Below are 15,501 nucleotides of genomic sequence, written 5' to 3'. Positions count from 1 at the left end.
GAAGAAGATATTGACCAGGAGTCAAGTTCGTTTATAAATGATTTTTTAAGATATATTGATTTGAAAAGCTCCGCGAGATCATCAGTACAAAGTGATGATTTAAATGCATACTATCATCCTGAATTTTGTAAAAATTTATTACGTATTTCGAAACAGTTTCCTTTATGGTCAAATGTGATGTCAGAATATTTTAAATCTCCTTACTCTACAGCAACTTCCGCATCGGTGGAAGGTGATTTTTCTGAACTTAAAAACAAAATTTTAAGGCATGATTTTAAGCCAATGACAGCGGATCGTTTTGTTATTACTCATTTAAATAGCTTAAAAAGTTCAATGACAATAGCAAGAAGTGAACAATTATTTTCTAAAACCTCAGAAAAAGAACTCGAAGACAACTATGATTACCCAAAACTTATAAACATGAAACAAAAAAGTAGATCTTCGTCATGTTCATCAGGCAGCACTAACAACACAATACAACCTGATAGTTGGATGGATTTTTGTGATGATCAAATCGTAACGTCAGAACAATATAAATCCGATGACAACTCTCAGGATCTGAATTTTGTATGTGATACAATAAGCCACAACAGTAGATCATCGACTTGTTCCTTTGAAAGCGTTGACACATTAAAAGAACAAGAAAGTTGGATGGGCTTAAAAAACAAACCAAACGGACCATTTTCGCCAAAAAAAAAAAATATATGAGACCAACTAAGTATATAAAACCATGCCAAGACATCGACCGAATTTTGAATAGTTCAAGAATGAGGTCCCATAAAAAAACATTGTTGCTTAATGGAAACATATCAAACCAATGCAAGATTAAAAAAGATATACTCGTATATATGGTTACAAATACATGTGCATTTGACACCATTGCGGTCGCGATAGCAGTAGCATATAATGATAATAATTCATATAAGCATTATATCAACGAGAGTGACAACTTATTATTGAAATTTTCAAAAGACTTGGCAATGCAAGGACCAAACAAAATTATTTATAAAAGGAGAGTAGACTTGTTACTGATGCACTTTGACAAATCAGAAATCTACCCAAAAGTTATAACTATTAACTCAGAATGTAATGTGACAAAAATTATTCAAAGCTATTTAAATGATGAACCCAGTGCCTTAGAATATGTTTCTTGTAACAAATGTGGAGATATTACAAGACCATCGCCAACTATAATTTTACCATTAAACAGCGATATTGCACAACTGCAAACATTATTAAATGGATATATAGAAAACAAGAGTACTAAATGTTCAAAATGTGGAGGTATTAAAATCTCATCAAGAATATTAGGTGAACATATATTTATCGAGACAGATTTTTTTATTTCACCAATACAATTTCAACATATTCCAAAAACATTAAATAAAAAGTAACTAAAATACACCTTTCTATTTTGAATAAATATATATTTTTAAATACTATGTTTTTATAATTTCAGCTTCTTTCTGACAAGCATTGTTGATTTCGTATCTGGAGGTCACTATATCACGTATGTTAACAGAACACGAAACCATACATGGGAACTTCATAACGACCTTGAACAAAAAATAAGTATTTTGAAAAACGAAAATGTTGTTTTAAAACCTCATTTACTTATGTATATAAAAATATAAAAATAAATTATATATATAACTACAATGTAAATAAAAAAAATGATAAGTGAAAAAAATTATTTGAATAAAAACGTGTTTAAAAAGAATACAATATTGGTTGAAAATTTTATATTCTTCAATCCTTGAATAAAAATAACTATTTGTTTTCATAGGTAGTTCCATAAACAGTAAGAAGTATAATTTCAAAAATGAATTATTAACTCCATGATTGTATGTATTGAAAACTTGAAAACTTGAAAATAGTCTAACCAATTGTTGGTACCTAAAGTGTAAATAATACGCAAGCTTTGGTAGAAAAAAACATCAAACGCGAAACATTTGTTAGGTTAAAAAAATTGAATCTCTAACCAGGGAGAAATGGGAGAATATTTCTTCTGTCTATGAAGAGCTAATAAAAAAAAGTTTTATTTTTTTATAGCCAGTCAACTATGAACATATGTATCAGGCATGGCCATACAGAAATCTTAAGTGGGGCGATGGGCCAGTCCAACATTTATCAATAACAATTCGACTTTAAATTGAAAAACCGAATGAAAAAAAATATGCTAAACTAATCAAAAAGATGCGGAGCTATAAGTAGATACGTGAAAAAATTATTAAAATAATTATCTGTATAAAGGTTAATTCATAAATAACATTTTAAACGTAAAAAATAAATAAAACTTAGAGAGCAAAAAATACTGTAAATAAACGCAAAATAAAATAAGCAATTTTGAATATAAAATAACATAAAAAAACACAGGATAAAAAAGTTTTAAAAAAGGTGAAAATTATTAAACGTTAAAGTTAATAAGTTTAAAAATGTTAATAAATGCGAAAAAAAGGTTAAAAATACAAAAACCATTTGGAAATTTTAAAGCAAAATTGAAATAAAGTAACCAATTTGAAATTTGAAATAACGTTAAAAACTAAACAATACTAAAAAAATAAACATTAGAAACCATAAAAAAATAAAAAAACAATTAAAAACCATAAAAACATACTCTCAAATTCTGAAAGTGGACTCTCAAATTCTCACAAATTGTGACGCATCTTTTGGTATATATTTCGAAATTTTAAAGTGACATGGGTGGGCTTCGTGAATTTGGCTCACCCATCAATATTTTGCAAACGGCTTACTCGCAAATTCTAAAAGTGGACTCGCAAATTTTCGCAAATAAGAGGCTATCGTTTGATACCAATTTCAAATTTTTAGGATAACATGGGTGGGCCAACTTCACGATCAAAAAGTGGGTTTTGTGGGTAAAGGGTCGACTCGCAAATTTCGAAAGTTGGCTCGCAAATTATCGCAAATTGTGACGCATCTTTTGGTATATATTTCGAAGTTTTAGAGTGACATGGGTGGGTTTCGTGAATTTGGCCCACCCATCAATATTTTGCAAACGGCTTACTCGCAAATTCTAAAAGTGGACTCGCAAATTTTCGCAAATAAGAGGCTATCGTTTGATACCAATTTCAAATTTTTAGGATAACATGGGTGGGCCAACTTCACGATCAAAAAGTGGGTTTTGTGGGTAAAGGGTCGACTCGCAAATTTCGAAAGTTGGCTCGCAAATTATCGCAAATTGTGACGCATATTTTGGTATATATTCCAAAATTTTAGAGTAACATGGGTGGGCTTCGTGAATTTGGCCCACCCATTTTTATTTTGCTTACTGCTCCAAATCGGCTAACTCGCAAATTCTAAAAGTAAACTCGCAAATTCTCGCAAATAACTCGCAAACTATTGGTGAAGATTTTAAGTCTCTACTTCAAAGTGGGTGGGCCAACTTCACGTACACAACAAAGATTTTAATTTTTAAGATATAATAGTTGCCATACCTACTAGTTTCTATAGTCTATAATTATAATTATTGTTTGCATTATTGGTTTACGGTTTACTTACTATACTTTTATCAACCTTCTATAAAAATGCATTAACTTTATTCAGTGATTTTACTATATTTATAGGCAGTTAGGAAAAAAATTACAATACTATTGTAACGTTAGGCTCAATCGATGCTCTCTCCATGCGTTGTATTTTTTTTTTCATCAATGATGATTCATATAACAGAGTATGTTGCGCCCCGTTAAAAACACAAATGGGGTGATATTAGAACATTCAAAAACCCGCGCAGCGTGTAGCGCTCAGTGCGTTGCCCCTGTTACAAAAACAACATTATCTATATTATGTATATGATAATCCCAACAAAACATATATGTAAAATGATAGCCAAGTTCAATTAAATAATATGCTTTGGTTGTTGACTTCAACGACAAAAGAAGTGGGATCTAAATGGATGCCAAGTTCAATGGTCAGTCCTGAAATTTATTTATAACAACATAAAATATAATTTCTTCTTATCACTTAGGGTAATGTTTTGAAGCCTAAGGTCTGACTTGGCTAGTTGTCATATACGAATTATTATTAAGTACCAACCAAAACAGTCATAGAAGAGCACTGTGTTCGATAGCTAGTTTCTACCAGCAAGCCAAATTTTTAGAAGGATAAAAAAGAACTTACAACTTTAGAACTTACGAAGACTATAACATAATTCGTATAATATGGAAACTAGCCAAGTCAGACCTTAGGCTTCAAAACATTATCCTAAGTGATAAGAAGAAATTATATTTTATAGATGTTATAAATAAATTTCAGGACTGACCATTGAACTTGGCATCCATTTAGATCTCACTTCTTTTGTCGTTGAAGTCAACAACCAAAGCATATTATTTAATTGAACTTGGCTATCATTTTACATATATGTTTTGTTGGGATATCATTACTTTTTTGTAAGTAAATTATTAATAGCTATTAAATCATATTAAAATAATTTCCAAATGATTTTTAATAAACTATTGTATTTTCCTACATGTACGGGTTATAATTTTTTTTTGTGTGTCATTATTTATATTTTCCTGAACTTTTAAAATGTTTGGGTAAATTGCCCATTCAGTATCTGGAATTTTTTTTATGCGTTTTCTACTTGTACTTAATTTGACCAAGTCGCGGCGGTATAGCGTGCGCAGGCGGTTGTACTCTACAATAGAGCTCTCTTGTGCCTTGATTTGACTTGGATCTAAATTGATAAGATGTACTCCATCTAATGTTTTAACTCTGGAGAGTCCAACGTAAGCCTGTCCTTTAGTAAGGCACTATAAGTGCTTCTATAGTGCTCTATCCTTTAGTAAACACAGAGGAGCCTATATCGAGAAGAGCGCTTTCAAGGCTAAGGCCTTGTGATTTATGGATAGTAATAGCATATGCTAAGCAAATAAAAATTTTATTTAATTTTATTTAATCAAATAAAGAATATGCAATCGAATGGAATAGGCAGCTTCCACCGGGAGGCATAGGAATAATTCAGTGCAAGGTAAATGTGTCACCAACCAGTAATTCTATTGTACGACTCATTGTACAATACGCGTAAATATATAACGTAATAATATAAGTCCAGACAGCAAGACGGCGCTCGTGCAAATGAGCGCGGTTGCCATTTGCCGCTCAGCTAGGGATGTCCAAATTGATTTTGATATCGATATATCGATATTTCGATATGTCAAAATTTTCTATATCGATATTCGATATAAATTTAATTTTATAATCGATATATCGATAATATCGGAATAAAATTTTTTGTGTTGAAATTCATGCACAGTCAGGTGTAGAAACTGGGTACGATTTTAACACTGGAAAATTGTAACACAAGCTATTTGATTTTTTGATAAATTGACAGACATTTTTAACCAACTTTAAAGTTACCTACAAAGTAATACACAATTATACAAACATTGGAACACTCAAACACTACACTCTATCAACTGTATCTTGTTCTTGTACACTACCACATTTTGTAAGCATGTAAATATTAACATTTATCGTCATTATAAATAATTGTATACTAATACTAATATTGTTTTTATATTTATTTCTATTGATTAGTCATTCTAAAATTAGATTATTAGTTATCCATTTATTTATAGTGTCCTATGCGGGCTATGGCTTATGAATTATGATCACTGTCGAGTGTCGACCATAGACATCAAGGTGGATATATCCACCATGATGGACATATTAATACATCTGTACTACCCAAATTGTAATTTAAATTTTCCATTAAATTTCAAAAATTATTGAAAAACATCATGGAAAAATTATCCAATATTACGGCAAATATATCGACATAGTCGATATATCGGATTATAAATATCGACATAAAATATCGATACATTTTTACAACAAATATCGATATTTCGATATTATCGATAATATTTGGACATCCCTACGCTCAGCGCTCGCTCGGGCACGTTATCGCACCGCTCCCCACCCCGCTACACCACGGCAATGATTTGACGATTCATTATTTTGACCACAGAATAGATTAAATCAGAATGGAAACTCTGGGCCATAGACCTATAAACTATTATTATAGGTCTATGGTTTCTACAATAAAATATAATACCTTCATCATTTATAAGATAAAGTAAATCAAATATGATAAGGTAAATTAAAATAAATATTATCTAATATTTTTATGCTTAGCTGGAGCAGGTACTGTAATCTTATATGAAAAAACAACTACTACGGAAATAATTCAACTTATGGAAGTATGAAGAAGTTGGAACAGTAAATTACTTACTTTTATTTCTTAATTTATGTTACTAATAAATATTTATTTAGGAGTATTTTGTCCAACAAGGTGTAGCAATAAAAAGTTTAAGTAAATTGCTCAAAGGATCGAAGAATCATAAAAATGCAGAAATTCATTATACAGGATTATTGCGAATTATGAAATATGTAAGATTTTGTTACTTAACAACAGTCAACAATAATACTTTACTTTTTGTACAAAAAGATCAAATAATTATAAATATTTTTTGTAGAGAAATGCAAAATTCATTGAATGGAAACCAACTGAAATGTCTATATTTCCTGATATAGATGAATGGAATATAGTTGATATGGGATACAAACAAAATGGAAAAAATAAAAGTAAGTAAATTCAGAATATTGATCTTTAATTTTCTTTTCTTTTATGTTTTATAAACTGTCTGTTATAAAGATTATTTCAACACTTCAATGGTCATTAACTCATTAATAATAACTCATAATATGTAATAAATTAAGATTAAATTGAAGAAAATAATTTCAGGCATAATAATATTATTATATTACACTTAATTTGTATTTTTATTTTTTAGATGATCGTAATAGTATTGATATAAAAATTAATTTGGCTACAATGAAGAGTTATAAAATGAAAAAACATAAAAAACATCAAATATCAATACTCCAAACTAATGGAGTGGTTCACTTGTCACATTTTTATATGAAAGCTCACCTATTAGTGATTTTGTGACCGCTTTAAAAACTTTACTTCATACAGAAAAGTAAATAAATTTATATATTAAAAAATTTAATACAACACAATATTAACTATACATAATTATTATTTATTTATTTCTGCTACACTAGAGAAATACGACACCACAAACCTACTGGAGTGATATTGGTAATGGGTGAGCGACAAGATTCAGATCCTCTATGTCAGTCAATTAAAGAGTTAAAAATATTTCCTGATCAACCACCTACTAGTACAGTCTGGAGTTTTATTAGTGGTTTTCAAAACAACCCTGTAGAAAAAACTTATGAAACATTTGCAAAAATTAGTGATGTTCTATGTGAGTAAATTATAGTTTATTACATTACAATAACTATATAATATATTATATGTACTTACAAAATTGTATATCGAATATGAAGTGACTCGCACACCAGATACAAGACCAGACCAAGAAGTAGCCGAACTCTTAAATAGAGCTGAGGAAGATGACGAATATACTATGCTAGATCACTCTCCACCAACTGTATTGCCACCAAGACCAGCAGTAAAGTCAAGAGGAAATCCATTAGATCAAACCACATTTTATCTATCTATGAATGAAGAGGGTCGAATAATAAATGAAGATTACATCAAAAAAATAATTTTCCATGGAGTAAGTTATATAAATGTATATAATATGTAAAGATTTCTATTAATTTTATTTGTATAATAATTAGGGTTGTGAAAATTCCATAAGACATGAAGTATGGAAATACTTACTTGGATATTATCCTTGGAATTCTACTTGAGAACAACGTATAAATATTGATAGACAACAAAAAACTGAATATGAGAGAATGAAAGTACAATGGATGAATATGTCTCCTGATCAAATATCTAGGTTTAATAAGTATAGAGATCACAAGAGCTTAATAGGTAATATCAAGACAACCTTCCTATTTTAATAATTATTAAATTATTTTTCTTTGATTACAGATAAAGATGTTTATAGAACTGACCGCACTCTTGATTTTTATGCTGGAGAAAGGAATGAAAATCTAGTTAAACTACATAATGTATTAATGACTTATGTTATGTACAATTTTGACCTCGGTTATGTCCAGGATATGAGTGATTTATTATCACCTATATTAATGATAATGAATAGCGATGAAGTAGAATCATTTGGGTGTTTTGTGGGTTTCATGAACAGAGTCGTAAGTAATAAAAATTTATAACATGTATATTACTAAATGAATTACAATTTAGATTACTAATCTATTTATTTTTTCTGTTTTAGAATACAAACTTTGAATTAAAACAAACTGGCATGAAAAAACAGTTGAACGATTTACATTATTTACTTACAACTGTATCACCAAAATTAGAAAACCATTTGAAAGAGATGGATTCTAGCAATATGTACTTTTGCTTTAGATGGCTTTTGGTTTTATTCAAACGAGAATTTATCCATTCTGACATTATGCGCTTGTGGGAAGTATTATGGACTGATATTCCATGTGCAAATTTCATTTACTAATATGTGTAGCAATATTGGATAATGAAAAGGATACTATCATCAATGAAAACTTTGGATTAACTGAAATATTGAAAGTTAGTATAGTATTGTTATTAAATTCATTATTATTTATTTACTATATAATACTATCTTATTATCTACTGACTATCTGCAAATGTTATCTGTCTTACAAAATATGTATAATAAAGTAAAAACCATTTCACATGGGCAAGAACCACTAGGGCTGTGCAACATTGTTTTTAATTTTATTTTTATCACTAATATAAAATACGTTTTTATTATTTCACAATCCATTATTTTTTTATTTCTTAAACTTGAATAACTTCACTAGAGTTCTTACATCAAAAAAATAATAATGATGTTGTACAGTCCAAAATCTCTTCTTTCTAGTATGAAAATTTGGTTAATTAACTTGAACTACAGCTTGAGTAGTCTTTGTTCGTGTGAAACAAATTTTACAATATTGAACGTTTGTAAGAGAGAATGTAAATGGGTAAAATGTCCTCTTAAATTCAGAAGGGTTTTCATTCTTCTTATTAACCAAATTTAACAGTGACACATAGTAATAAAAGTAATTTATTTTAATTATTATTTTCAGCATGTAAATAATTTATGCGAACGAATTGATTTGGATAAAGCTTTAACTACAGCTTATAGTATTTATGAACAGTTGAAAGAAGCACAGCCATCATTGCAAGATTCAGTTAATGAATTACTTGGATTTTCGATATCTCATACTGAAACTATATTATCTATTGACAGCAATTCTAGAGAAGACGATTATGAAAAAGCCTTATCAATGAAAATTATACATAAAAAATTAATAACTAAACAATTTATGTATAAAAACGTATGACTGTGATCAAAGTAAAACTTTATAATTTCATAGTTTTAAACCTTTAAAGAGATTATAAAGGATACTTAAATCAGTTTATATTAAGATGTATTCAAACAATTTTTTATTCAATTTATGTTAACCTTATATTTATATAACCTATTGATTATTGTTATACATTTTATTGTGATATTTACCTTTTTTGGTCAACAACTTTCTGAATGCTTAATTTGTATTTGATCTGTATTCAAACAACACATGTATTGTAGTCTTTGTGACTGTGTATCAGTCGTTACCATTATTTATAATCTTAGAACACACTTTTTTTATACAATATTTACCTTCTAAAACCTGTTTTTCTTATCGCTGTACATGATGATTACGTCATTAGATTGTTTTGCTAATTTGCTTTCAAACATAGCAAATTTTCAACTATTTTATGTTTTTGTCAAAATGATCATCTAGGGTATATAATTATTACACGTGGTTTACTTATTACTAATGTAATTTGTATAATTTGTTCTGTACTTTGTATTTGTTTGATATTTATTTTAGTGTATTATTTTGAACTAGGTATTTGGAATGTGATTTAAAGAATATAATTCAATATAAAAACATATTCACGATTTTAAATTATTATAATTTTATTTTATTTATATACAAATAATAATTGTATTTGTTTCTTCTTAAAATAAAACTTAACATAATTAAGTTTATTTATTATATGTTTGTTTGAAGCTATATAGTATTATACAAGATAAATAAAAAAAAAAAATTCAATTTTGCATCATTTTATCTGATGAATTGGATTTAGGTATATCTTCTAAAACGTCAAGAGTTAAATCGTTGATGTCCAGTTGCATAACTGAGTTTAACATTTTAGGATTAAAAATATACCCATTAGCTCTATCGATGTTCTTTCTCACCAATTCTAATGTACGTTTATCCTTTACATTAAGTGGTAGAAATGAAACAATATTTTGCCCTTCAATCAGGCTAACTATAGCTTTATTTAAGCGATGATATCTGTAAAGCAAATAAAATTTTTAATTATGTGTAATATATATTGAAAAAAAAACAACTATTAATTACGAAAGACATTAATAATAAAAGTCTTTAATACAAATTATATTAATTTTAGCGATAAAGAGTTAAAATATTATCAAGATGTTATAGAATCTTTATCTTTGTCATTTACTCCCAACTATATAGGGTCTACCTTTCTTATCCTACAGCTCCTTAATAACAGTAATGTTCCACTTCTTCTTTACTAACAAACTATTTTTGTATCGTTTTCTATTCTATCTATTCTTCTCTTCTTTGGTCATCAACTCCCTCTACTTTCTTCTAAATTTATTTTCATTGTTACTCTCACTGCCTTTAATTATTTACCTCTCTTCATAACATGATTGCAACATTTTAACTTATTCTCCCTCATATTGTTCACATTAATGTTACTCCTACGCTATCCCTAAGAAAACTCATCAACTAAGAATTCCACACATTTTAGCATTCTCATTTTTGCTAAACTCATCTTCTATTCTGTTTTAACATGCACAACTTCCTGATCTAAACCATTTCCCTTTATCACATACCTACCTCAATACCTCATACATTTCTCCATTATTTCCTCATATCATTTGTAATTGATATGAAAATTCTAAAATGTTATTTATATTCAGCGATATAGCGTCATAACATTATACTTAGAAGAGATCTAAATTAAGCCTCTTCAACAAAAAAACTAATTATCACCAACTCCTGAAAAAAGAATTCCAGGCAACACCACTGTCTAAACTAATTATATTGTTGTCACCTATAATATCATTGATATCCCAATTCCCAATCACAGTATAAAAATACATTGGCAAACCACATACTATACTGATATTCATAAATAGGTAGTATACAAAAAGGTGCACATGTTTTCTTTTTTAAACATTAAAATTGTCATATTTAAGTACAAGGATACCTTAATATTTCTGTTGAAATGATAATAATATTGAAATATGGACTTACCTAGAGGTATGAGGATCATTTTGCAATGCATCCAAGAGATGATCAAGACTCAATACATCCGTATAAAAATCTAAATTAAATAATAGCTTGGATTTGTGTTTAACTGCAATATCTATTTTTGATAATATATTCACATGAGGTAATTCCATTTGATACATGGTAGATGTACACATCAAAAGCGCAGATATGTATTTACCTAAAAATGAATAATTATTTATTATTATTAGAGTTGTCAAAAATTTTAAATTCCTATCATAGGAACTTATTATAACTTATATTTCTTTTTTAAATTATACTTATAGTATAATAGTATACTCGTATGGTGACAGATAACATTGGCACAATATTATTCTGTTTTATTATTAAATAATACAGTATTCATTGTTATTTTCTCCCAGTTTCTATTAAGCAAGACAAAACTAAATGATTGGCCAGGACATGCCGTTAAAACTGGGACAATGGCGCATTAGACGCGAAAAAATCGTAAAGAAAAATATATTTTAAATAAATTGTCTAATCCATTGAAATATATGTTCTAATAAACTAATTTAACATTTAAATAGTTAAATAAAAATAATAAGTACTTATTAATAAATATCTACAAAAAATATTTGATTCTGTTAATATTATATGGTATCTGATAAGAACAGTTATTTAATGTATTATATTACAACTTGTTTATAAATTATAATAACATATAACTTTTTATTAATAAGATAATGTTTAACCAAAACGATATAAAAAATATATATATACCTGGATCACTACAATAATGACAATCAATAAGTTGAACACAACATAATCGCAAATCTAATTCGTTTTTTATTGCAGACATAATATTTTTCATTGAGTTATGATGAGTGTATATTTCTACCTGAATCAAGTGAATTATTATTATTAGATTTTGCTCAATATGCTAAATTATAAACAATCATATACCTGTCCAGGACAATCAAAAAATAAATAATAACCAGTCAGTTTCCTTAATTTTTCTAATAACCAATCAAGCCTCTTTTCCAAGTATTCTATACAATAAATCAAAGCTCCATTGGGTCCTAAGTTTACATAATCCATAACATCTTCAACAGTAATAAGTTCTGATATATCAATTGCTGCTTTGTAACACAATGAATCATTAGCTGGATCTAATAAAATAAATAATTCAATACCTTAATGGTTAATACAAATAAAATAAAATAATATTATGTACAATAGGATAGTGTAAAAAATAAAAACTTTATTTTAGTATAATATTATAAAAACAGAAAATTAATGACACTTTAAATCAACCATTAGGAAATTAGTAGCCTTAAACACAATTAATAAAAATATAATTTTATCACTATTCAATATTCATGAATAATTACCTATATTGATTATAGCTACTTGTCTGCCCAATTCTTGTAAGTACTTGCTCATTTCATCACAATACGTAGTTTTTCCACAACCAGGCGGTCCAATGATGACTTGACCATATAGAGGCATGATGTTTAGTAACTTTTTAAATCGGAGTGGATAAGAGTGATAAGACTTTGACACGGTACGCAAACGCAACGGCCGCTGCCACATGACAAAATATATAGGTATGTCAGCAACAATACGAGTTTTAATCTTGTCTGCGCATCCCCACTTTTTCCTGTGTGTTAGGTTCTCCGCTTTTCATTGGTCCTTATTTTGAAGGACTTGAATACCGCGCGATATATATATATATCCACCTTGATACCGCGTAAATATGAATTTATATTGTAATATTGCATCAAACATTAACATTAATCATGACAAAATATACATAAATATATTATATAAACATGAACTTATGATTATTATCTATACAATCGCTTATCAGAACTAATCGATTGATTTTATCATAATAAAACCCTGTTCCTGTAGGCTGTATTCCTGTTTGATGTTTCTCAGGTTTCTGTAGGTACTCGTGTTCCATGATTTTATTACTGCGATTTAAATAATTTTATGTACATTTTCTTATATTAAAAATAGACCTATTATAATGCCGGTGTGTGAGTTTTTTGGGTGTTACAGTGGTAGCAAAAAAAAAGGTTTACCAAAATATGCAAAAGTTATTTTACATAGGTTTCCAAAAGATCCAAAATTAAGAATTCTATGGCAAAATCAAATCCTACCAGGTCATCAGAATTTAAGGCAAATTAATTTTAATTCAGGTAAATTTAAGTAACTATCTATTACATAGTTAAATATGAAAATTGGTTTTTATCATTATTACATTGATTACCAAAAACCTACGATTTCTGTATTGAATTAGCAAATAAACTTTGTGTATAAGAGACCTGCATATTATATTCATTCAGGTTTACTATTGCAATTAATTTTATTTTATTGGTAATTTAAATTACTTTTTTCACTAGAAATATAATTTTAATAAAATAACAAAAAATATTTAGTAATAAATGTTGTATGTTTTATAAATAATTTGTATTTTAGCTGTAGTTTGCTCGTTGCATTTTGCTCCATACCATTATAATCATAATGATATAGGTGCATTCAATTTAAAATCAGACGCTGTACCATTATAGTAAGCATTACATGGTTTTACTTACTATGTTATAGAGAAATAAACTGTTAATAATATTTAATTTTTAAGTTCTTCTGGTTTTGATGAAAACATTGAATGTGGTACAAATGGATGTGATATGGGTACCAAAGATGGGATAGATGAAATAGTTATGAAGTAATTTTTTGATTTCTTATAATTTAATCAATATTGAAGTTTTTCTAATTTTTTTTATACCTCCCTAACTTGTTTTGTTTAAGTCCAATTGTGTGTTCATCACAAGAGGTCACTACTACTACTCCAGCATTATTACCATTAAAGACTACAGCTGGAACATTTTCTGTGTAACTATTTTTTTTTAGTCTAAATTGAATTGTATTATTAAGATCGGGATCTCTTTTTTTTCCAGAATTAATATTTGCAATTGATTTTTTTTTAAAGAAAAAATATTAATGTGCCAATTTATTTGTTTTTATTTTTAGTGAATCTGTACCTAATTCAATCGACCCAGTAATTAGACGTCCTAAGAGATGCAGTGTTAAATTATTTGGATTTGATGATAGTTGCGATCTGGGAGTAAAGCCACTTATCGATAAAGATAATGCTGAACTTGAAAAAGATGAATTAATTCTTAAGTAATGTATTGTTATTGTTGATTTTAGTTGATTCTTCTGAAGCCTTTTGTGAACAAGACAATTCATCTCCACTATGCTCAATTGATAAAACCTGTTCATTATTTATGTAGGTTATTAAAATAAAACCTACTAGATAGTATGAACATGTTTTAGATTTTGAGGATCTACAATGTAATACGAAGCACTATATTTTTTACACTTTCATATTTTAAATTCAGTTTTTAATTATTTTTACATTTAATTTTAATTTTTTTATTCACATTACAATTATAAATTTTTGTTAATTTCTAAGATCTATGAGTTGGCAGTGATGTTTTGGTTTTATTTTTATAATTTGTTATTTACCCAACAATTACAAAAATAAAAATATGCTTTTCATGTTTGTATGCTTTAATTTTTTTTTATAATAATATATCTTTTTTTCTTTTGGTACCGAGGATTGGAGAAGGAACTATGTTTCCAATACTTCTCCTCCGGCCCCTATCATTTATTAAAACAAATCAAATACAACAATAATTAGCAGTGGTGGGCCAATCTCCCACTCACTACTATTAAAACTCATAATTTAACTATTATATAATATGGTACATTATATATATATATATATGTATAACTCTAATTTGTAGTATAATGAAATAAACTAAATGTGTTTTATTTATTTATTTAAAATTAATACAACAGATATAATAGAATGCTAAGAATGTTTTGTATTAGTACTAGTTTTAATATTTGTTTTTTTTTATTTGTATGACACTAAATAAACTAATGCTTTATATGTTTTTTACACTGTGTTTACATAACTTATTTATACCTATTCAGTTCTAAGTACAATTTGAACAAGTTAAATATTATTTTATTTAGATTGAAAAATGAGATAGAGAATTGTAAAAAAGACAATCATGATTTAGAACAATATATTTCTTTGGAAAATTCCCGTTTTGAAAATCGGTTTTTTGAAATTCTCTCAAAATATTTTACACCAACTCAGGTTAATATGTTTCTTTA

At 27.8% G+C, this 15,501-nt stretch overlaps 2 protein-coding genes and 1 pseudogene across 4 annotated transcripts; 2 read left to right on the top strand and 1 right to left on the bottom strand.

The window, feature by feature from the left end:
- Positions 1–767: 767 nt before the first annotated feature.
- Positions 768–9,946, top strand: LOC114123421 (TBC1 domain family member 15-like; annotated as a pseudogene). The gene is made up of 11 exons (XR_007605027.1): positions 768–1,284; positions 6,157–6,240; positions 6,295–6,411; positions 6,498–6,606; positions 6,816–7,004; positions 7,090–7,295; positions 7,378–7,610; positions 7,675–7,873; positions 7,934–8,154; positions 8,238–8,551; positions 9,076–9,946. The product of XR_007605027.1 is annotated as a TBC1 domain family member 15-like (transcript).
- Positions 9,932–12,898, bottom strand: LOC114125756 (GPN-loop GTPase 2-like). Its single transcript, XM_050204930.1, has 5 exons — positions 12,699–12,898; positions 12,271–12,476; positions 12,088–12,205; positions 11,332–11,527; positions 9,932–10,338 (listed from the first exon to the last, which is right to left on the bottom strand). Exons 1-5 carry the CDS (start codon positions 12,814–12,816, stop codon positions 10,089–10,091), a joined length of 888 nt encoding a protein of 295 aa, XP_050060887.1. The 5' UTR covers positions 12,817–12,898; the 3' UTR covers positions 9,932–10,088.
- A 135-nt stretch (positions 12,899–13,033) lies between these two features.
- Positions 13,034–14,096, top strand: LOC126551487 (uncharacterized). 2 transcript variants are annotated; one of them, XM_050204931.1, is made up of 3 exons: positions 13,034–13,511; positions 13,792–13,882; positions 13,952–14,096. In XM_050204931.1, exons 1-3 carry the CDS (start codon positions 13,340–13,342, stop codon positions 14,040–14,042), a joined length of 354 nt encoding a protein of 117 aa, XP_050060888.1. In that variant the 5' UTR covers positions 13,034–13,339; the 3' UTR covers positions 14,043–14,096. The 2 variants fall into 2 exon arrangements, 1 of the variants encoding a protein (XP_050060888.1); XR_007605398.1 differs by having other exon boundaries at positions 13,391–13,689.
- Positions 14,097–15,501: the final 1,405 nt, after the last annotated feature.

Source organism: Aphis gossypii, chromosome 3, assembly GCF_020184175.1.
Source record: "Aphis gossypii isolate Hap1 chromosome 3, ASM2018417v2, whole genome shotgun sequence".
In the NCBI taxonomy this organism is placed as follows: Eukaryota; Metazoa; Arthropoda; class Insecta; order Hemiptera; family Aphididae; genus Aphis; species Aphis gossypii.
The sequence above is the reverse complement of the archived record's forward strand: the minus strand, read 5'-3'. Positions and strand labels throughout refer to the sequence as shown.